The following is a 24729-nucleotide window of genomic DNA, read 5'->3' on the forward strand; positions in this document are numbered from 1 at the left end:
AGTGGGAGAGGAAGAAGCAGGCTCACAGCAGAGGAGCCTGAACGTGGGGCTTGATCCCATAACGCCAGGATCACGCCCTGAGCCGAAGGCAGACGCTTAACCGCTGTGCCACCCAGGCGCCCCCTGAGGTTGAAATATTCTTAGATTCTTAAATATTCTTTAATGCTTGACAACTAGTTTCTTAATATTCCAGTTACTGCAGAGGAATTAGGATATTTCCTTAGCAGTTCTCAGTACTGCTGTATAATTTTTAGAAGGGGAAGGTAACATCTAGGGAACTCTTATGAGGAGACTGTGCTAGATATTTTACATAATTAACACAGTTAATCTTTACCACAACCTTATTAGGTAGCTTCCGTCACCTCCATTTTACAGGGGAGCAAGCAGGCTTAGTGAATGTATGTAGTCCAGCCCTTAGTAGGACTATCATTTCTTCTTCAAAGCATTTTATTATTCGATCCTTACAACAAATTTATATATATTTCTGTTTTACAGATGACCACGCTGAGGGCCAGAGAGATAAAGTGATTTGCCGAAGGTCATATTTGAATAGTGTTAGGAATAGTAAGAGCTGAGGGAGAGGTGGGCTTACTGGGGAATTTTATAAGATGTTTAAGACATTCCTAATGATACTGTATTGGAGTTAGTCACTTACTGCAATTATCTGGGGACAGTTGAGTAGCTCTGTAATGTGGATGGAGTGAGACAGCAGGTTGGCACAAACTAAAAATAATTGAATAAAACCTTCTTAAATACAGAGAGGCTATAACTTTCAATTTAATGATCTTCAATAAAAGATATATACATAAAGATATTTATTGCATTGTTAGTTTCAATAGTTAAAAATTGGGATTGTTCTGGAGCCAGGGAGTAAATAAATTGATGGGACACCATGTGGGCAATAATATGATAAACATAAACATTCTGAGAACCATGGAAGATCCTGAATGTGCCGAGGGAAAATAAAGCAGAATACAAACTATTATATTTATATCAGTTACAATCATGTAAAAATTATGTAAATATTGATAAAAATTGGAAGATAACATGAATAAGTGAAGACAGTCTGTTTAGTTGAGTGCTGAACTTATGGGAAATTTTTATGTAGAATTTTATTAGTGTTCTTGTAATGTTATTTGTATAATGGAAAAATTGAACAACATAGGGAAAGGATATGTGCCGTACAACCAAAATAAATACATTATGAACAGACCCAGTGGACTTCAAATATGTAGTATATTATACTGATACTTAAACATTTCCTTGGAAATAATTAGAAAAAAATGCAATTTCCAAAATATTTTCTTTCAGCAAATTATTTTCTTGCAAAGAAAGCTAAAGTGCTTACAAACTAAAAATAGAATCTTGGACTTAGCAGTGAAGAGAAAGGTACAGATTGTTTTACTAGTTGAGCCATTAGCAATTGCTGTGAGAAATCATCTCAAATGACATGGCATAAAAATGAGTATATTCTGGGGGCGCCTGGGTGGCACAGCGGTTGGGCGTCTGCCTTCGGCTCAGGGCGTGATCCCGGCGTCATGGGATCGAGCCCCACGTCAGGCTCCTCTGCTATGAGCCTGCTTCTTCCTCTCCCACTCCCCCTGCTTGTGTTCCCTCTCTCGCTGGCTGTCTCTATCTCTGTCAAATAAATAATAAAATCTTTAAAAAAAAAATGAGTATATTCTGTATTGTTAGAAATATGTGCTCCTGTGATTGTATTAAATATGTAAACACTTGCGAACAATTAGGTTAGCCTTTTCTTTGGCCATGTGACAATTAGGTTCTTAGTTAATCTTGCTGGTTTTGATAAAAGCTAATTCTTAGCTGCTTGGGAATACCACATGTTGAGATTTGCAGTTTCTATTCTTTCTTACGCATTTTAATGGCACTGTATCTCTTGTGTCACTGTTAGAAATGTGGAAACTTTATTCAGAGACTATCTTGGCGGTTTAATAGCCCTCATTTACCCAGGAATCATAGGCTGAATGGTATTTTTCACTGGAGAGAGAGCTTTAAGATGAACTCTTCTTCCTGTGACTTTGATGTGATCCTTCCTGGCTTTAGGCTGTAGTGGGTTACATACATGGATTGCCCCATGTTTTTTCTTGTCTTCATGCATATCTTTGACAGGACTGAAATATCACTGCTTTCTACTAGTACTTGAAGTTAATTCTTTTGGCATGTAAGAATTCATCTTTGGGAGTGTGTGCTAATGCTATAATCAAGAAAAAATGTGCACCGAATGTTACATGGTTAATGCTGGCTCTTCTTTCCGGACAGTGCTGGGAGAGGGCCTGGCCAAGGGAGATGGTGCCTTTCAGGCAGTGCTTTGCTGCATGCAACTGAAAGGAAAGCTTCAACTGGTATCCAACATTCTTGCCAAGTCGCTGACGGGAGAGTCCCTGGTACGTTGATGAGTTCTGATTCTGGATGTGTGAAAATGGATTCATTCATTTGACTCCTTAAGCATATCGTGGTGGGAAAAGTAATTAAGTTTGCATTTTTCCTCTTATTTCCTTCTATTAGAAATCAGAGTTCATGAGTATCTTTGATACACATTTCTCTTCAACAAACTGATGTTTAATCACTGGGTTCTTATGGTTTGTGATAGTATAGATGAGTAGCAGATACTTTTTAAAACTTTGAGAGTTTAGGATAAGTAAATGATTAATTTATTTAAAGATGTCATTTAATAGACCCTGGGGATATTTTTGGGTTTTAGTTAATCAGTTAATTTTTTTTGTGAGTAAAGCGGTAGAAGTTTTTTAAGTGAAGATACAGAAAAAACTTTCAAGAGTGAGAGAGGTCCCGGCATGGTTGCCCTATTTAATTACTTTTTTTAAGCAAGCTTTAGGCCCAGTGTGGGGCTTGAACTCACAACCCTGAAGTCAAGAGTTGTGTGCTCTACCAACTGAGCCAGCCAGGTGCCAGCCAGGTGCATTCCTTTTTTGGGGGTTTGTTCGTTTATTTATTATTTATTTATTTATTAGAGAGCAAGTGAGTGCGAGAGAGAGCAAACGAGTGCAAGAGAGCGGGGGTGGGGGGGTGGCGGCGGAGGTGCCAGGGAGTAGGGAGGAGCAGAGGGAGAAGCAATGTGGGGGGGGGCTCAATCCCAGCACCCTGGGATCATGACCTGAGCCGAAGGCAGATACTTAACTGACTGAGCCACCCAGGCGTTTGGGTTTTAAAATGCTCCTGTGGATGTACGATTGTATAGGGTTTTTAAGTCCTGTCATTTATTTTATAAAATGTTTAAAGTTATCTAAACTAAGTAATAATTACTTCTGTTTCTCAAAATGTTATGTGTGTGAATTAATATTCTACTCTGACCACTCTGATGGAATGACCTAATTCTATTCAGACTTTGGGATAATTTTTTATGTAGCATTTAATTTTCTAGAGGTTTGGTTTTTTTTTGTTTTTGTTTTCTTTTTGGTTGAGATAATTGAGGGACTACATTTTGGAACTTTAGAGTTGGCAGTCTATAGAAATGGGGAGAAAAAGATGTTAAAACTTGTTTTTCACCAGTTGGTTACTGTTAAATTTGTGGGTATTTGTGAGGAATCAGTGGAAAACAGGAAAAGCCAGAAAGTATTTGTATACTTTGCTATACAGCTTGAATTCCCTGCACCTCACTTAGTCTTCTGAATCGATGTAAACTGTGAAAATCTGGAGCAAAGTTGTGTTTTCACTGCAAATAATATATTTGATTGGGGAAAAAAAAAGAAATTAGGAAAGTACCTAGTATACTGCTAAGTAGAATGTAACGACCCACCTCAGAGAGTAATTTAGTTATTTTCTGAGGGATTACTATGCAGTGAATTATTTAATTGGTTTAACAGTGTGTCTTTTTTTTAAGATTTATTTATTTTAGAGAGAGGGAGAGAAAGCAGGGGGAGGGGCAGAGGGAGAGGAAAGAGAGATTCTCAAGCAGACTCCCCACTGAGTGCAGAGGTGCTCCGTCTCCCGACCCTGAGATCATAACCGAGCCAAAACGAAGAGTCGGATGCTTACCTGACTGTGCCCTGGTTTAATGTTGGTTTTTGATTTCACCAAATTTACAAGTGAATATAAAGCTAAACTGTGTTACTAATATAGCAAAATTGGATATCTAATATTTAGTTCTAAATAGATGATAAAGAATCTGTCTCGTCTTTATTATAAAGATAATTCTATCCTTAAGGAAGTTTTCAGTATAAGTTAAGCATATGACACAGTTTTACCTGTTGGGTTTTTGAATTTAAAACCAGGAAGAAGCATTTGCTTTTAAATCTGAAATTTGAATTTCAGAAGAGCGAGTGAATATTTTTCCTGTTTTCCTTCAACTGCCTTATTAATGAGCTACTTTACAGTGCAGTGATCATTTTATGTGAATCTGAATCATGGGTAACTGATTGAGTTCACCATTTTGTAAATATAAGCCCATTTGTTTTTGGGGGGGAAGCTCAAAAAAAGTGTAGGTTTATTTTTCTCCTTGCATATCCTGTCTTGCTTTTCAGTGACACCCGTTATGAATATTTTATTGAATTAATTTTAAACTCTTATAACAAGGTGAATAAAGCGTTTTGGGCCACACTGTATATTTTGTCCTGTTCACTTTTTTAGCTTTTCTTACAGATGGGTAGCTTTATTATCACCATTAATAGTAGTGGGATGGAAGATGAAGATGCATTGTCTTTTTACAGATAAGCCTTAGAAACAGTGGAGGAATTGAGTTATGTCCCCCTAGCAAAGAACTAATATACTAACTGCGTTTTGCCTTTTTCATCCACCCTTTTCAGAATGGGATGGTAACAAAAGATTTGACAAGACTAAAAACACTTCTCACAGAAACAGAGGTAAGACTATTTCAGTGGATCTCTTTGGAAAGAGTTTAACTCAATCTGGCTATACTATAGTAAGTGTTCTGTTTTACAATTGGAAAATCTTCGGGCATCAGCCAAGAAAGCAAGTCTGTTCAGGTGGGGTAGTGGAGCTTCCTGGCCTTCTTTTCTAACCCATCTTGGTCCCATTCCAGGAACTTTGCTTCTTCTCATGTCTCCCCTGCACCCCAGGTCTTCTGTTCTGTTCCTAATTCTTTTTAGCAGTCTCTGGCCAACAGGTGGAAAGATGATTGGGAGATTTTAGTGTTTAACTGCATCTGGCTGTTAGAAAATACTGTCAGTAGGGGCGCCTGGGTGGTGCAGTCGTTAAGCCTCTGCCTTTGGCTCAGGGCGTGATCCCAGAGTTCTGGGACCAAGCCCCACATCAGGCTTCTCCACTAGGAGCCTGCTTCTTCCTCTCCCACTCCCCCTGCTTGTGTTCCCTCTCTCACTGGCTGTCTCTCTCTGTCAAATAAATAAATAAAATCTTTAAAAAAAAAAAGAAAAGAGAAAATACTGTCATTAAAAATGAGATACCCCTCACGCCTTCCTTTTAAAGCAACTAAAAGAGGTCTGTGATTCAAGGACTGTTTTTAAGGAATGGAGTTTAGGAGATGGAAATAATGTGTATCAGGGTAACTGGCTACCAGAAATACGCTCTGGTGAAACACTTGAAGGGCACAGGGAAGGCCAGGGGACAGCAGTGGCATGGAACAGGCGCATAGCTTTGTAAGTTTCAAATTTCTGTTCCTCATACAGGCATATAATTATTTAGATGTCTCATTTTAAAAACAGCCATTTTTGTCAGCTTTTACAAATGGAAGCCATGTAGAGTGATTGGTGTATTTATTTCTTTTTCTTTTTTTTTTTTTTTTAAGAGAGAGTGCAATGGGGGTCGGAGGAGGGGCAGAGAGAGAGGGAGAGAGAGAGAATTTTTTTTTTTTAAGATTTATTTATTTATTTGAGGGGGCTGGTACATGGATGTGTGTGAGGGAGGGGAAGGGCAGAGGGAGAGAATCTTCAAGTAGCCTTCCTTCTGAGTGCAGAGCTCGACACGGGGCTTGATCTCACAACTCTGAGATCATGACCTGAGCCAAAACCAAGAGTCGGATGCTTAACCTGCTGAGCCACCCAGGTGCCTCTGATTGGCTTATTTATTAAGAAAATTGGCACCTACTATGTGCTACTATGGCACCTACAAGATACCCACAGTCTGGGAGGTTAAAGTCTTGGGGAAGAGACAGACAGCAAATAAATTAGTTAGACAACTATAGGTATAATTCACATTGAAGAAAGTGGTATGAGGGGAAAAAGTAAGCTTTCTGTGATGGAAGAAGTAACTGGATTGGGTAGTCAGAGGCTGAGATAGCTAAGCAGAGAACTAGGGTTAAGAAGGTGCCAGTTCCCAGGTGAGTGAGATGGAGGGTGCTCCACATGGGTGGAGAGAAAGAGCAGAGGCCCAGGCGTAAACTGTGACCTCCTGTGGATTACTTTCCTGTTCTAAATCTAGTAACATGTCACACATACTGGCAAACATGAAGCAAAGAGGATAGTCATTGTGAATTGCGTGAGCTGGATAAAGATACTATTGGTTTTGCTGCAATTACATAGGCTTTACAAAAAATGTTATTTTCTTTGTCTTACTGTGAATTAACTGAGTATCAGTAAGTTCTAGTTAACTTCAGAGCCATTTCCTTTCTTGTATATCTGTAGTCTTTAATTTCTAAGGATTAAAGGAAGACAATTATAAATGTTTTAGACTTTTAATATGGAACGTAAAATAAGATGACCTTTCATTTTATTAAAATTTTTGGCTTGCTTCTTTTTTATTGCCTTAATTTAATTATCAGCTTTACATCTGATAATCACACACAGATATATATATTATGTATTTATATATACAAATTTTTTTTTTAAGATTTTATTTATTTATTTGACAGAGATAGAGACGGCCAGCGAGAGAGGGAACACAAGCATGGGGAGTGGGAGAGGAGGAAGCAGGCTCATAGCGGAGGAGCCTGATGTGGGGCTCGATCCCATAACGCCGGGATCACGCCCTGAGCCGAAGGCAGATGCTTAACCGCTGTGCCACCCAGGCGCCCCACGAATTTTTATTTTTATTATTTATAATGCTGTCACACGTAAGGCTACAAGTATCACTTGACTCCTATCTTGTGACTGTATTTTTAGGAGAAGTGACTTAAGTTTCGTTCATAATTAACTTTTCTCTGTAACCAGAGTAGTATTTTTTTTAGCTAGTGAACTGATATTATTAAAAAAAAATCCATCTAGAAGAAGCTAATAAACAATGATACCCTTATTTATTATTGCACATGACATATTAAGAAATAGAAACAATTTGTTTTAAAGATTAACTGAGCTGGTCTTTAAGTGGTAGTGGATAAGATAAAGACATGGAACTCAAGGCTGATTAATAGAAACAAAACTAGAATATAAAGATTTAAAATATTAAATTAATAGATTTGATTGTAAATTATAGACATTTTAGCAGTATGAAATTTGGCTGCTTTTCCTGAAGGTGTCAGTACAAACTACAGATGGATCATAAACTAATTGATATTGCCCTTCTGTCTTAGGGTCTGACCATATAAAAAGGTACTTAAAAAAAAAACAAAACCCAAAACACAATACCTTAGAACTTAAAAGCAATGGTGGCCAAATCCTAAGCCCACGCTGAGCTTCTCATTTTTACGAGGCCTTCTGGTGCGGATGTGCTGTTCTCCAGACCGTGCCAGCCTGAGAGCTGCAGTGTCAGCACAGGCGTGCCCGCTCGTTTGTACATCGTTGCAGATGCTTACTCGTGAAACACATCATGTATTTTTCCCTTCTAACAATTAGAAATGCTTTCAGCTTTATTATAGGACTGAAACATTATATTCCCACTTTTTCTTGCATATCTGTAAATTTATTTTGGTGAATTTCTTAAAGACTTTTTTTTTAAAGTTTATTTAAGTAATCTGTACACCTAACGTGGGGCTCAAACTCACGACGAGATCCAGAGCCACATGTTCCATCAACTGAGCCAGCCAGGTGCCCCTATTTTGGGAAATTTTTTAGAGGAGGTATTTTAAATTCACACATGAAGTGAGCTTTTAGCTATTATTTTTATAAATTTTGAAGATGAAATATATTTTTTTAAAGATTTATTTATTAGAGTGTGGAGGAGGGGGGCAGGAGCAGAGGAGAGGGAGAGAAAAACTTAAGCAGACTCTGTGCTGAGCGTGGAGCCTGATGTGGGGCTCAGTCTCATGACCCTGAGATCATGACCTGAGCCGAAACCAAGAGTTGAACGCTTAACTGACTGCGCCACCCAGGTGCCCCTGAGATCATACTAGTGTGGGACTATGGCACTTAGATCGTGCTTGTAGAATTTAAAGAGATTTTTTAAATGTATCTTTTTTGTCAGCGTAGAATCCTTGTAAACAGTTAACTCTTGATTTAGCATATGTATCCTTATATTCCGTCCTCATTTTACAGAAAGAATGGGTTGTCTTTAAAAATTTTTAGTAAATAGTTTGAGAATCAGAAGGCATCTTCCTATAGAAACAGTATTAGAGTGATTTAGTTCCAACTGAACCTGAAAAGTCCAATTTAATTAATGACATATAAATTATAGTGATATTATTGTTTTAGTTATATCCAGTTAGCATTTAGACATTCTTTCTGCAGTGCAAGACATTCCAGATTTCATGCTGGGATACCATTTTCTCTGATTCAGTTCAACATTTACTGAGTTCCTGTGCTGTTCAAGGTTCTCTGGGTTTTGGCAAGCTGAGATATCTGTGAAAAACAATCTGATGGGCTGGTCGGAGATGCATAAAGCTAATGTTCCCATGGGGCAGGCTGCCTGTGGTCAGTGAGTGCTGTAGTGGAAGTACAAGCAGAGAGAGGAGAGATTAACAGTCTGTGGGGAGACCAGGAAGGCGGGAGATTGAAGGATGGGGGTGCTAGGTAAAGACCCAGAGGTGACTTGGTACACAGTAACATTACTGGTCATTTGGTTCAGGGGCAGATGAGGCCTTGCCCAGGGTAGTGGCAGTGGGAGTTAAGAGTATGAGACAGATATGAGGGACATTTTAGACCTTGTTGGGCAAGATTTGGAGAATACTCAGAGCGGGACAGAAGAGGGAGAGTTCAAGATGGCTTTCAGAATTCTAGTCTTGCTCTCTTTGGGAGCATGAACCCATTAACTTGAGATAAGGAGCAGCTGAAGGAGGATGAGATTTGGGACAAAGATGATGAATTTAATTTTGGACATATTTGTTTGAAGTGCTTGGTTGATCATCTGTCCATCCACCCATCCCATCCTGGATGCATTTACTGGGCACCCATTATGTGCCTGTTCCTCTGTGAGCTGTGGGAATGTAGAAAAGCAGTCAGGCTATTGGCAGTGGATCTGTACATGGCTGACAGTGATCTGGCACGTAAAATGCTGTCAGTAGTTAAGAAAAATAAGAAAAAGTGCTATGGCTGGCAGTCAGTTGAAATGGGTTGTATAGAGTTTAGAATAAAATTAGAGCCAAAAGAGCAGATTTATGTGCACCAAGGGAGTTGAGTCAAGAAAACCAGGAAGTTAGAGTGAGTGGGTCCTCAGCTCCATCATGGGAGAAGGGCTCATCCCAGAGTGAGGGGGACCTGGCAGGATGTGCTCCAGGCCCCACAGTGGTGGCGTTGCACTCAATGCAGTAGAAAAGGCAGTTCTCTAGCTGGTCATTCTCTAGGTGTTAGAAAGAGGAGAGTGAAATGAATAAATGGATGGAGGCGCTACTCCATGGACTTTTTCGTTTTCTACCAGGTAATTTTTATGTAGGGAATCTCTATTTCCTTAATGAAGGCCACATAGTTACTTCTTTTCTTCATTTGAACCAAGTTAACATAGAGCAGAGATGGATGCAAAAAATACTGTTTGCAATATTAATGTTTATTAAAATGTCTAAGTATTCAAACTCAACCCTTTAAAAAAATGTTGAAAATGTCCGAGTTTAATTCAGCATCAACTGGTTATTTCTTATTATAAAAACATTTTCATTTGAAAAATTTCAGACAGCAACTAGTAACGTCCTCTCTGGATATCATGTGGAAGACTTGGAAGGGGGTAAGTACCAAATTCTTTGTTACTTCTGGTAGCTGTAACTGTAGGCATCGCTTTGTTATTGATTATTGGGAGGACATTTACTGAGTTACAGTATGTGTAAGTGGAGGTATAGGAGAAAATATACAAATTTAATTTTAAGAAGTAGGTGTGGACAAAAGCATTTTTTTCCACTGGCCTCTTTTTGTAGAATAATGGAGTCATGGAGGTAGGAAGTATCATTTTCTTGCCTCCACGTAGCTCTGAGTGTAAACCTCATTGTTAGCAATGTCAAGATGCCACATTCTACATTGTAGAGGGGAGTCTTTCTCTTTTTCTGTCCCAGGCTAGTCCAGTTACTCCTTTTTGGAAGTCCTGATCTGTAAGCTAAGTTGTTCCTGCCACAATTAAAATCCATGACCTCCTCTTGTCAGAGGAAAGGGAAGAGGGACCAATATTCATTGAGTGCTTGCTGGATACTGTGTACCATGGTAGCGGCTTTCACGAAAACATGTGTTGTCTTCTCCATCTTTTTGATAGATGATGAAACTGATGCTTATTAAGGTTCAGTAGCTTTTCCAGTCACACAGCTGGAAAGGGATGAGACACGGCTTTAAACTCAACCTGGCTGAATATCTTTTTTTTGCAGGGGAGGTGGGTGGTAGCACATGATTTGTGAGGAAATAGAGAATGGCTGTGAGGTTCTTGCAAACGTGGTGCTGCTCAGCCTCTGTTGCTCTAGCCTTTTCTTTCTTAAGCCTTATTTTCCTTGGTTTATTTGGAAACTTTTACCTAAATGAATCAAAGCTCATTGTATTCAGAAGTGAACAAATGTTATTTTTTAGCTCCCACCTCAGAATGCAACTTTTTGAACTTTGTTTCAATTGTAAAAAAGGATTACTTGATACAGTGACATGTGCCAGACAATCCTGAGGAACGTGGTTGATAATGTGGAACTTTTCACTCAATATACAGTATTGAATTTGTTCTATAAAATTTCCTTCCAGGATATGATAATTTTTGCATTCCTGAAATAATCCCTAATAGAGATACATATTATACTTAAGAAATGACAAGCATGCCAACATTCCCCCTTTAGTTGTTAGGGAAGAGACTGCATTGGAAATAAGTCCACAGTTGCTAGGGTAGAGTCAGGGTCTAGACCTGACTTAGCTGCTGGGTGACTGCTTCAGTGATGTCGAAGTTTCCTGTGTTTAATTGAATTTAACTCCTTTGGTAGATTCCGTTTTTGGTAGAGGCAAGTATGTCATGTCCTTTTTACATCATCTAGGATGATGTGTGTGGAGGGTTTATAGTATTTCTTACACATTAAAATATCAGAATTATTAGCAAGCTTCAAATGATAAGACTATATCCTGATTACTCTCTAGGATCTTGTAATGGTTGGCATTTCCGCCCACCACCTAGGGGAATCACAAGCAGCGAGGAATATACTTTGTGTAAAAGGTAACGTGAATTTTTTTTTTAAACCACTGACATGTCTTGATTCAACGGATAGATAATTTTCCTTCACTTTTGAAAAGTAGTAATTCCAATTTAAAGAAGATAATATATGAAGGAAGACATACAATGATTGAGTAAAATGGTTTATTTTCGACTTGAAACAGAAGCCATAATTCGTGGTCATTATCATTAAATAATAAAAGTCAAGGCCATATCAGTGAGCCTTCTTTTAATTACAAACAACAGTGATCTAAATCGGGATTGCCAAGACTTTGTGTAGAAGTCTTTTATAATACCAGTTGGATTATTATGACTGAATTTAATTCTGGTCTCTTATTTATGTGAAATGTACCTCTGACTTATGGTGATTGAATTGAGATTATATAAACTGACGTAGAGCATAAAATAGATGAAGAAATGTTAAATTATTTTAATAACTTTTCTAAAAAAAGAAAATCTGTTACTTTCATGTTATCTTTATATATAATTTATGAGCAATTTCTATTTGAAGGGCTAATCTTTCAAAATTAAGTCGTTATTACACTGGAAAGAATTATTAAAGTCACATTTTGAAAGGTGAACTCCAGTTCCTTTTATAAGAACTAGTGACTAGAGGGATTTTAGATATAAAGTCTCATTACTATAGATTGTTTTTGATAATGAAGGAAATTGGATATGGAGTTTTGGTGATTGAATGGTAAGATCAGATGTGATTTTATAGTAGAAATAAAGAAACTAAGTAGTAAGATTCGAAAATCCTGGTGGCATCATGCTATAGTAGAGGTAGGACACAGTCCTATGCAGAGGAGATGTGAGAAGATTTACAGGCCAGATAAGATACCAAACCTTTAGTATTTAAAGAAATAATTTAAAGCAATAGAAAGACAAAGACATATTTGGCTCATTAAGACATACTTAAGAGAAACAAATGCATGATTTTTTAAATGTGTCTTACAAAGCATAAGAGAACTTACTAAGTAGTATAATTCAAGTTCGAGCACTTTGTATCATTAAGAAAAGTTTTAGATACAGTCATCTTTTCAAATAGGGTGAGCCACTTGGTAATTCACGTTGTGCTGTGGTTCGTTTTATATTTCTCACTGTCCATATTTTTTCAGTTGAGAGATTATCCATATTATAACACCTCCCATCTCTATTTTGCTACTTATATAGTTTAATTTTCATTTTTTCTCTCAGAAGATCTTCTTTTAATTTTTTGATGTTTCAGTTGTTTAAAAACTGGCTAGACCCATAATTTTGTAGGATATTTAAAACTTAAAAAAATTAATAGTTTTGCGTTTTTATCTGTTTTGACCACTGAATTTGTTAGTTGAATTTTCTGAGTCATAAACACTGAGAAACCATTAACTCTGTCCTTTAAAATGAACATTTAGGAATTTACCATTGAAGATTTTAATCTGACTATTGAATTAATTGTGATTCTAATATAAAACTTTATTCTTAATTTATTTGAAACTTGAAGCAAATGAATATAGTCCAGTATTTTCAGTGAAATATAGGTAAGAGTAATATAGAGAAGAGTTAAAGGCATTACATTTGAAGGTGAAAAGTGGAAGCCTTAAGGTGGTAATTTAATGATATAGTAACATTTTTTTTCAGAATGAAATTCCTGGTGTGTGGAGAATTGTCTTTAGGTCATACCATTTTGAGAAGTAGGGCACACCTGTGTTTGATGCACTGATCCACTTGATGTCAGTGTTGCTTTAGGAAAATTCTGCTCTAAGAAGAATTGTCTAAATAGAGTTGTTACATCGTGAAGGAGGCTACCTTTTCAATGTCGGTTTTGTGGGTGAGGGGTGGTTATGATTGATTATGCTTTGCTTTATCATCCCCTTATTCCAAAAAAGAAGTCACTGAGTATGAAAAGTTGCTGTAGTGATTAACTGTTAAAATGTTCTCGAAACCTCTTCCTCCTCTGTGCAAGTCAGTGTGATAAATATGGCCTTTCAGGAGGTGAAGTTTTGTTTTTGTTATTGAAGAGTCGGAGGGCAAATGCTGGAAGTTTATCTTTTAAATGGTCCAACAAAGTATATGATAAAACAGTCTTTCCTATTCTACTTAGATTTTTAGAGCAAGGAATCTGTAGGTATGGTGCGCAGTGTACTTCAGCACATTCCCAGGAAGAACTAGCAGAATGGCAGAAAAGATATGCTTCACGCTTGATAAAATTGAAACAGCAAAATGAGAATAAACAGCTCTCAGGCAGTTACATGGAAACCTTGATAGAAAAGTGGATGAATTCATTATCTCCTGAGAAAGTGGTGAGGAAAATAAACTGCATTTTTTTTGTTTGTTTGTTTTAAACGATGACCTTGTTTGAGTCTTGACTTTATTTTGTGCTATTTTGGTTTATTTCCTTATCCTCTATATGAAGAACTTGATTCTTGATAAAGTGTTTTTGTAGCAAAAGTAGACCCTTTTGCTAAAATAAAGAGCAGAACTAAGCCATTTGTTTGGAGATTTGCAGGTATTACATTAATCTTCATTCAGAGAGTGTTTACTGCCATTTTGTTGTTATTAATTTTCTTATGTCTTCTCTAAGCTTTATTATATTTTGTTCTTATAAAATTAATGTATAAAAAGTATCTTGCTTTGTAAACAGTTCCATCAGCATTTTACCATTGATATTTATTTACCGTGCCAGAAGTTTTTGTTTGTGCTTTTGGGAGTAAGACTGTAATGTTGATTGCTCTCTATTTTCAGCTTAGTGAATGTATAGAAGGAGTAAAAGTAGAGCATAATCCTGGTCTGTCGGTTACTGTCAACACCAAAAAATCTCACCAGACGTGGACCTTTGCTCTTACTTGTAAGGTATGAATTTTGTGCTAATTAAAGAATGTAATTTTTTTTTCGATTTTCTTAAGGCTTTTTTTGACCTTTAAATGTCTGTGTTAGAGCACTGAAAATGTTTTAATCTAAGTACCTCTAAAGTAGGTTCTATATTGTGCTACAGTGTATTTCTGTATTTTGTTCATTAAAGGTATAATATTTTTAGATTTTGAGATAGAAAGTCTTTGTAGATATTTAGGTGTTTGTTAGTTTATTAATTTGCCTTCCGAAGTTGGAACATAGGATGGGGTTCATGGCTTATAATTAACTATTTAAAAATTGAATTGTTTAATCTGGCAGTTCTAAGATATTTAAACAGTAACAGCTATATTTTCATATTTGATTTGATGAAATCACAGATTCTGTAGTAATGGGTTTTTAATATGAGTCATTTTCTGCAGTGCTTCCCATCTTGAATATAATATTCAGTTTAAGAATGAAGCAGAGTCAAACTTTTCTGTGAATACGTGCAGTGGAAAAGTTTTGTGTACTTTTTGGTGGCATTTCTTCCACTGTACCATCTGCATCTTGGGATGAAAAATCTGGGAACATTTAGCTTCAGCCTTGAACCCAGTCCAGTGCCTTCAGAGGTAACTGCCCTCCTATGAAGACTTCCTACTCGAAACTAGATAAAACTTTTTTTAGGCCAAAGGTATGGAAATTTGGAGGTCAGTGATCTAACAGGGTGATAGAGCTTTTGCCACAAAGAAAGATGAGCATATCCTAGAAAAAGCAGGGAGGCTAGAGATGTAGCATAAATATATCATTTTTAAAAATTTCAGCTTTACTGAATTACAAATGACATCATAAATATATAATTTTAACAACTGATTTTTTTTTTAACCATTCTCATTTTTTCTTAAATGGCTTATGAGCACAATTTGTGTTTTTAACATAGTCTCTTAGAAGCATGGGAAAGTAAAAGTCCCTTATGGGAATATTTTCATTGAAGAGCCCAATTACAATTGGATTTTTCACCCCCTTGTACTCAATGAATTATTTTAACTTCCTTGTAGCCTGCAAGAATGCTGTATCGTGTAGCATTGCTTTATGATGCTCATCGTCCTCATTTTAGTATCATTGCAATATCTGCCGGAGATAGTACTACCCAGGTATCACAAGAAGTCCCAGAAAACTGTCAAGAATGGATAGGAGGAAAGATGGCCCAAAATGGATTAGATCATTACGTGTATAAAGTCGGGATAGCATTTAACACAGAAATATTTGGAACTTTTCGCCAAACCATAGTTTTCGACTTTGGATTGGAACCAGTACTCATGCAAAGAGTAATGATTGATGCAGCTTCTACAGAAGGTAATATTTAGACTTTTTTCCCCTGATACGATGTATTAAAAGGCACTATAATGGCAGCATTAAAAGATATGTATTGGCCCCTAAATATTCCATGGATAGAGAGGGAATAATAAGGAAAAAATCCCAAAGCCATCGACTCATTTACTGTGTAATGGGATTAGAATGGTTCACATTATGCCCTGTTCTCTTTATATCATCATCAGCAGACTTGCTTTGAGCCTCCTCAAACTTGTCTGAGTAGATGATCAGGTCTGTTTTGGTCTGCTAGCTTTGTTTTTAAAGGAAGGTGATTTTAGCACAGTAAAACCTTTCAGTATTAAGTTGGGTAGACTGTTATTTCAGTGGTAATCGTGAGTACACCTCCAATGTCTATTTCCATGTCTGACTGAGTCTCCAGTTAATTTTGCTGACATTAGTACATTATCTTTGAATGAAAAGCCCTGAATATAAGATTTCATAAGTTGGTTTTGTACATTCACTAGTGAAGGAGACCATGGTGCCTTTACTAGGATGTGTTCTTTGTTCCTGGGAAGAGGTCCTTGCTTTCACCATGTAAGCACCTGCAAAAGATGATAATTACTTTGTTCCTTGTTACATTACTGCCCGTTCCTCAGTTTTATGCCAAGATCCCGCAGGACAAGGGAAGGGCACATTTCCCTGTTCTTTGGCTCTTGGTTGGATTATAGGTGCTTTATTCTTTTTAAAGAACTCTAAATATTTATTTAACAAACACTTCATGTGAAACTTGCTATTGGATTGATTATAACCATGTTGTGGAGGATTTTTCACTAGGTACCCCTGTGTCCCATTTATGAGAACCTAGAAGTTTTGTTCATGAGCAAATGTGAGGATTTTATTTTTTGGACACAATGAACAGGCGGAACTGGTTCTGTCCCCTTTACCTCAGCTGCTGGTAAAGTTAAAGCAACATTTGGGCCCAGATTGAACAATTAGGCCTCACCTTCTAGTCTGTGTGCTGTTACCTGCACTTATTGAAACCTCACTTAAACCTTATTTCTTACTTACTTTGATACCTTATCCCTGTTTTTATTCTGTTGTATTCTGTTTTTTCATATTCTCAGTACTCTTTGGAATCAGAATATGTTAATTCCTATAGCCAGATAGATATAGTTGACAAAATAAGAATATTTAATTTATATTTGTTAGTATAGGAGTTCTTTGGCAATTTTTTTCTGCAAAGAGCCAGATAGTCTTTTAGATGTTGCCTGGCAAATGGTATCTGTTGCAGCTACTCTGCTCTGCACTGTAATGATAAAGCACCTATAGAAAATCTGTAAGCAAATGGGTGTGACATTGTTCCAATAAACTTTATTTTCAAAATGACAGTGGGCTGGAGTTACCTTGCATGCTGTGGTTTGCCTCCCCCTGTATTAATAAGTTGCTTTTAGAGACTAAACTTGAGAACTACTAGGAAGCACCGTTTTTATTTATTTATTTATTTATTTTAATTAAAAAAAAATTTTTTTTTAAAGATTTTATTTATTTACTTGACAGGAAGCACCGTTTGTAAATCAGAGAGAGAGACCAACACGTGTATTTCCTGCTTTTCCCGTGTAATTATCATAGGATGTTCTTGGCTTACATGTGGGTTATATGATAAAAGTTTGCTTTTAGATTGGTGATTTGAAACTCATGATTCGTTTTCTCATAGAAGTTTGTGTTGTCAACAATCTGTATCTTGTTAATGAAAACCTATTTAGTTAATAATAGAAAATGTTACATGTCTGCATTAAAAATTAAGAGAAAATGATACTGCTAAGAGAGATGAGGGAAGGACGTGATAATGAGGATTTCAGGGCACCCCTATGGGCTTCAGAGATTAAGGGTATTTTGCTTTAGGTATGTGGTACTTTTCTAGTTGGAGAAAAAGAGCATTGAACAGACTCCAGAATCAAATAGAATTGGATTAGAATCTTGATTTTCTCGTTACCTGTGGGACCCTGGGCAGGGTACTTGACATTCCTGAATTTCATGTGGAAATTTCTGTAAAGTGGGGCTACAGCTATCTATCTTAGAGGATCATTGTGAGACCGAAGATAAGCTTTGTGTGGTATCTGGCACACGTTAGGCATTCAGTAAACGGTAGCTGTTGGTTTTATCATGAGCCATGATTAGGATAATTCCTGGCTTACAAATAGAATGAAGAAAGTAGGAAGAGAGAAGGAGAATTTTTTAGAAAAGGGAGGCCTGGGACTAGGGTGCACGCAGAGGAGAGGGGCTGAGAAGCCTAAAGACCCAAGCCCTTAAAACCATGGCACCTGTGGATCTTGGCAAGAGAAGTTGGTGGAGGAGAAGCTGTCCAAGATGACCTACGTTTTGAGTGTGGTGACTGGAAGAAATAGAGTTTCATTTCTTAGGTTTCTAATATATCAGCTTGAAAATATGAATTTGGGGTGCCTGGGTGGCTCAGTTGGTTAAGCATCTGCCTTCTGCTCAGGTCATGATCCCGGGGACCTGGGATTGAGTCCTGCATCGGGCTCCCTGCTCAGCTGGGAGTGTGCTTCTGTCCCTCTCTCTGCCCCTCTCCCTACTTCCCTGCTTGTGCTGTCTGCTTTCTCTCGTGCTCTCTCTCTCTCAAATAAATAAAATATTAAAAAAAAAAGAAAATATAATGAATTTTTTATTTCATTCAGTTTGGTAGAAGGTATTAATATAGTCAAGGATATCCTCCCATTTGGAACTGATACAATGCCTTACGCCCTTTTTGTGATACTTCTTTATATCCTTTTTTACTGACCGCTTTGCAGTTTGTTATCTTTGCTTATTTTTCTTCAAACAAGGTTTTACTTCTAAGTAGTTATGTCATAGAAAATAATTGAAAAAATTAAGCATTTTCTTTCTTTCTTTTTTTTTTTTTTAATAGATTTTATTTATTTATTTGACAGAGAGAGACAGCCAGTGAGAGAGGGAACACAGGCAGGGGGAGGGGGAGAGGAAGAAGCAGGCTCCTAGCGGAGGATCCTGATATGGGGCTCGATCCCAGAATGCTGGGATCACTCCCTGAGCCGAAAGCAGACGCTTAACGACTGCGCCACCCAGGCACCCCAAAATTAAGCATTTTCTTGAATGAATTTGAAAACAAAACAGTTTCACATAGTGAAATTTGTTTTTCAAGGCCAGGAAAAATAAGTATTACAAGAGAGCAATATATAGAATGTATAAAATGTATTTTTTTGATAGGATATTTTGAATAATTATAAACAGAAAAACTTAAATTTAGGTTAGGCAAGCTAGGTGACATTTGGCTGACTTTTTTTGGTCATTACTGACATTAGCTGACCTGTTGTGGTAATTTATAGTTCTTTGGTGCTTTCCCTACTCTTTTTTTTTTTTTTAACGTTTATTTATTTTAGTGAGAGAGAGTGCAATCTAGAGCACAAGCATGAGTGGGGGAGGGGCAGAGGTAGAGGGAATCTCAAGCGGACTCCCTGCAAAGGTGGAGCCCAGTGGGGGCTCCATCTCACAACCCTGAGATCAGGATCTGAGCCAAAACCTAAGAGTTGGATGCTTAACTGACTGAGCCACCCAGGCACCACATTTTTTAAAATATTATTTTCATGGTAATCTATTTCTTTACTTTTAAGTAGGTTCCACAACCACTGTGGGTGGGGCTTGAACTCACAATCCTGAGATTAAGATTGCACGCTCTAGTGACTGAGCCAGCCAGGCACCCCTATTTTCATGCTATCTAAAGCATTCAGACCTTTCTATTTGCAGGCCATGAGTGAATTTTTTTTCTTCTAGTTGTAAATGGCAATTCTGCGGACTGTTCAGCCAATAGATATAACTTTAACTTGGCTTTTTTCAGTGCTTTTCCCTTGTTGGTGAGATTTAGGTTCAGCAAGAGACACTGTATGCACTAAAAAAATTGTTTTGGATTAAAGACGTGCCTCTCAAAAATGTGTGGCAAAATACCATTTACAAAAGAAGAAAGTTAGTGGGTTGTCCCCTTGCTTAGAAAACAAACTGCACTATACAACTTTATCCCACAACTTTGAGTAATAGAAAATTTTTGCTTGGCAAATTGATTTGGAATTATGCTTTGAATATCTGGAAGTTACGTGTTGAAAATTAATTCTGATATTTAAATTTGAAAACTTGATAGTACACATTTCTTACTTTGAATCTAGCAGTGTATGTTAACATTTACATTAAAATGTAGTATGACTTAAAAATTATCTCCAAATGCCAAAGTTGTTGGTAAGTTAAGGGCAGGTTATATAGATGTATCTACACCAATATCGATATAGATACTGATAGTATGAAAAGTCATAGAAAAATGATTTAAAAAATATTTGTCAATAGAAGATAAATATTGTTGAGTAGAAGCATGTAAAAAGTAATGAGGTACTCTGATGCTGTTATTTTGCTGTTTTAACTTTTTGTTGGTTTCTTTAAGAGGTGGAAAATGGGGACAGACAATATGGGTAAGCTAAGAGATGCTAATCTTGTTTCTGTGTAGCAATTTTTGGGAAAGGAATGATATTGAAATGGAGAGCTGAAATGATGGTTTGGGAGTGCTTTCAGATTTGTAATTTTATTGTTACTTTGGGCAGTCTAGACTTGTAAAGGCAGGACCAAGATGTTTCCTAAGGAAGAGTGTTTGCCTTTGATTTTGGAATTGAGAATCTCATTCTCTTTAACTCCTAGATAAGAAGAGCTGTTTTGAATATGTTCTATATTTAGCATGCATTTATTTATTGCATGGTTTTTCTGCGTCCACCCTTATGTTAGACGCATAGAACACTTGAATTTTTTTTTTCTCCTTACTTTTTCTTATCTACTCTCTAGGTTCTGTTAAGGATAATTTTCAAGTCTGCTATATTATATTCTTCAGCATAAAACAAACCAACCCTTTGGCTGCTTCGTTAGAATAGTAACTATGTGGCTGAACAAGGAGGGCATTGCTGTTCTCAGTCAGCAGGCCCAGGGAAGTTGGGAAGCATGTCTTGTGTCCACTGGTCATTCCCACCTTGAATTCTCTCTGTGGCAATAGCAGCTCTTCCCTTATGTTATCTTCAAAAAATTAGGTATATGCTAATTATCTTTAACTTTTTCTTGTGATATTCTCTTAAAATATATTTATAGCTTCTGCCTACCACATCTCAGGGTAATAGATCCTACAGGTTTATAATTCCTGTCAGATTTGCTTTGAGATTTATTATTGTAGGAGTTGGTTACTAAGTCAGTATTAAGTTCTCCCTATATGGTTTTTTTGAGTATTGATCCTTAACCTGTTCACTTTTCATCTGGGCAGAGTGATTTTCATTTTAGCCTGATCTAGGTTGAAGAAAAGTGCTTACCAAGGATGAACTGGCTCAGCTGCCCCGAGTAGCCCGTATGTGTGGTTTAGACGTTAGCAGCTGCTACCACGTGCTGGAGGTGCGACTGAAATGAGGCCTGTAGTAGTCCTGTTCCCCATGGGGAACCTCCTCTCCCTCCTCTATTTGAAAAGGGACTCGTAAGGGGCGCCTGGGTGGTTTAGTCAGTTAAGCATCCAACTCTTGATTTCGGCTCAGGTCATGATCTCAGGGTCGTGTGATTGAGCCCCGCGTCGGGCTCTGCACTCAGCTGGGGAGTCTGCTCGAGTTTCTTGTTCTCCCTCAGCTCCTTCCCCTGTTTTCTCTTTCTTTTCTTTTCCCTTTCTCTCTCTCTCTAAAATAAGTAAATCTGCAAGAAAAAAACTTTTGAACAGGGCCTCTTAAGACCTAACAACCTTTAAGGACTGTAAGTTACGTATTTGAATAGGCTTAGTAAGCCACTGCTTATAAATGAGAGGATTGGAGGCAGAAGCTTATCTCAAGTTCAGATGAAGTAGGGAAAAAGAAGTAACTTTGGCAGAATATGTCCTTAGTATATGTCACTGGCCACAATTCCTTTTTGATGTCGGAGTTAATGACTGAGATAGTAATTTGCAGACTTTTTGATGTTGGCACGTAGGGATGTTTTTCTAGGTTCTTTTTACTGTTCCCTGAACTCTCCCCTATCCTGTAGTATGTTTATAGTCATTTAAAAAATAAAGGGAAAAAAATTTAACATTGTTTGGAAATTGTTTTGAAATCGTTGTGTTGCCTGCTGAAGACGCTAATTTTAATAATTTCATAAAATCAGGGTTGGAATCATGGCACTGTCTAGATAAGATGAGAAAAACAAAAACTGTTTCTCATGCCACTTTTCCCAGAAAGCCTGAGTAGTCCAGAGTAGAATGACTGTCTGTATAAATTGCTTTGCATATTAAATAGGTGATACAAAAATCTTATTAAAAGGAAAGCTCTATTGTTTTAGGTTTCTTGTTATCCCAGTTATTTAAATATCAGTTAGAAATAATTAATGACTTTTTAAAGAATGTGAACGTAACATTGATCTAGGCATAGTCTGATTCAATTTCTTATTTAAAATAAAATTATGAAATATAATTGCCCTATCTCCAAATAATAGACATCCTTTTATTACATATGACAGTGACTCTTTGATAGTATGTAGAGTTTAGTTTTTATTTTTAAAGAGCTGGTTATTTGGTTTGTCACTGTACTGTTACTGTTTCTCTTGATTTCTGAATTAAGGAAAATAAATTTTTATGTACATCTTTATTATTTTGATAATGAGTATCATTTGATTTTTAGTGGTGGTATACTCTCTTCTAGGAATATTGGCATTTGTGTTATTTAAATATTTTTTGTAGTTATGATTTAAGGAATGAAAGGGCAGGGCCCAATTTTAGGATGATTTAGGAAGAAAATGTGGTTAGTTTACTTTATGAAACTTCTTTTGAAGCTATTGTAAAAACAGACCATCCTTGCCTCATCCAGAGTATTCTAAGAATGCAGGCCGTCCTTGTGGCTTGATGATTATAGTTGTATTTATTTTACCATTTGGGAAATAATAAAACTGTTACGTAGAAATACCTTTTCATGAAGCAAAGGCAAGAAATTAGGTCCTTTACATTTGAATCTTTTGTAAGATATTAGGGTAAACTGTTTTCTAGTATTGAGAAATGTCTTTTGGATGACTATACTTCTATGTTTGTAATTTATATATAACATTTAAATGTAGGAAAATCTCTCACTAAGCAGTACATGGCAATTAGGCATTATTCTCTCATTGCAAATATAGTACAGGGTAACTTATTTTTGTACTTTGAAGACTAGCTGATCTCTATTTAAACTTCTTATTACTTCTTCCCAAATTTTAACGTGAGTTGTGAAGCCATCTTTTTAATTACGTTACATTAAAACTGGATCTCAGTCAAGCAAGATCCCCCCCCCCCTTTTGGTTAAGCTTCATATTTATAGGTATATGTATGCTCCACCCAAGAGGAAAGTAATATGCACTGTGGAAACAGTGAGCCTACCCAGTGCTCAGAATTTATGTTACAATATATTTCACCTTGTGCTGGTCCTGTGCTACATTTTTTTTTCCCAGAGATGTCAGAACTTGAACAGTCATTCATTTTGACATTGTGCCCTACTTACAGTATAATTTAGCTGAGGCTAAACAGGATTTTTCTGGAATGGCATTTTAATGGTACATCGTATCACATTTTAATGAAGAATTAGCAGTGTTTTTACATGAGTATTTTCTAAAAGATTTTGGTTAGTTGTAAGTTGACTTTCAGAGAGTTTCACTGTGCTTTATTACACAAGAAAAAACATAGTTTTCTAATTTTCTGTTTCTATAATGGGCAGGTATTGGTAGTAGTAGGAGAAAAGTGATTATCATCTGATTGACTTTACCTTATGAGGAATTTATCCTGCAGTTCATATTTCTTTTGACTGAGAGTTAAATTCTAAATGTTAATCTGTATTTTCAATTTGTTAATAACTACTTCTGTTCTATCCTGATGTTAAAAAAAAAAAAAGTGTTTTTTACATGGGTTCCTATTTATGTTATTTTGTTAAGCCAGACAGATTTCTGATATGGGGAAGAGTCTCTGTCAAATGGGTTTTTGTACTGTTTTGTTTTTAAGAATTATTAGCTCTAGCATATGAAATGCTTCTACCAAAATGTGTAATGTATTATTTGAGAATTTTAATGTTGTATTCCTTTATAAATGTGTTTTTTGTTTCCATTTAGATCTTGAATACCTGATGCATGCAAAACAACAGCTAGTAACCACAGCTAAGCGTTGGGATTCTTCTTCTAAGACTATTATAGATTTTGAACCTAATGAAACTACTGATTTGGAGAAGAGCCTTCTTATCAGATACCAAATTCCTCTCTCTGCTGACCAGCTGTTTACCCAGTCTGTTTTAGACAAATCATTGACCAAGACCAACTATCAGTCACGGCTGCACGACCTTCTTTATATTGAGGAGATAGCCCAGTATAAAGAAGTCAGCAAGTAAGTTACTTTAGAAACACTTTGTTTTAAAAAAAAACTCCCCTTTCGATGGTATTTTTTATTTTTAAAATGGAGGTGTGCCTAAGTGAAGATAGGTAATATAGGCTGTTACTGAATAGCTGTTGTTCAGTGCTGGGTTCTGTTCATGTTGGCCTCCTGGGTGCATGGTATATAATTCATTTCCATAAGACTGCCACGTGCTGGGAGTGTAAACATGTGGTCCCTGCTGTATAGGAGGTTTCTGTTAATGGTAGTTAGAGTGAGTGCTCAGTAAATATTTGTTGAATAAATGCATAGAAACTGAAAGAGACCACATATTTTGGAATATAATTTTAAGAATGAAATGACTTGGGATGCCGGGGTGGCTCAGTCAGTTGGGCATCTCCCTTCTGCTCAGGTAATAATCCCAAGGTCTTGGAATCAAGTCCCACATCAGGCTCCTTGCTTAACAGGAAGTCTGCTTTTCCCTCTCTCTCTGTCCCTCTCCCTGCTCTCTCTGTCAAATAAATAAATAAAATATTTTTAAAAAATGAAATGATTTAAATCTTCAGGAAAACTATTTGATAATAGTAAAATACCTTTATAGCCACTTATGAATGCTTTAACATACTTTACATTTCATCCATATGTCACAGGTGAAGACCAAGAATAAATCCAAAAGCTTATTTGAGTCATCATAGGAAAAGTAATCTTAGAAATGAAAGTTTGGGGCACCTGGTTGGCTCAGTTGGTTAAGTGTCTGACTCTTGATTTTGGCTCTGATTATGATCTCGGGGTTGTGAGAT

General features: G+C 36.8%; 1 protein-coding gene across 9 annotated transcripts in view; it reads left to right on the forward strand.

Moving 5' to 3' along the window:
• The window catches only part of HELZ (helicase with zinc finger), a 155961-nt gene that overhangs the window by 37384 nt on the left and 93848 nt on the right, over positions 1-24729 (forward strand). For all 9 annotated transcript variants that reach the window (XM_034641000.1, XM_034640999.1, XM_034640997.1 and 6 more), the window contains 8 exons: positions 2281-2405; positions 4782-4838; positions 9927-9978; positions 11346-11421; positions 13502-13700; positions 14143-14250; positions 15285-15582; positions 23677-23944. In XM_034641000.1, the coding sequence (XP_034496891.1) occupies positions 2281-2405; positions 4782-4838; positions 9927-9978; positions 11346-11421; positions 13502-13700; positions 14143-14250; positions 15285-15582; positions 23677-23944 (1183 nt within the window). The remainder of the gene's footprint in view (positions 1-2280; positions 2406-4781; positions 4839-9926; positions 9979-11345; positions 11422-13501; positions 13701-14142; positions 14251-15284; positions 15583-23676; positions 23945-24729) is intronic.

The sequence above is a fragment of the Ailuropoda melanoleuca genome, chromosome 13, assembly GCF_002007445.2.
Source record: "Ailuropoda melanoleuca isolate Jingjing chromosome 13, ASM200744v2, whole genome shotgun sequence".
Lineage (NCBI taxonomy): Eukaryota > Metazoa > Chordata > Mammalia > Carnivora > Ursidae > Ailuropoda > Ailuropoda melanoleuca.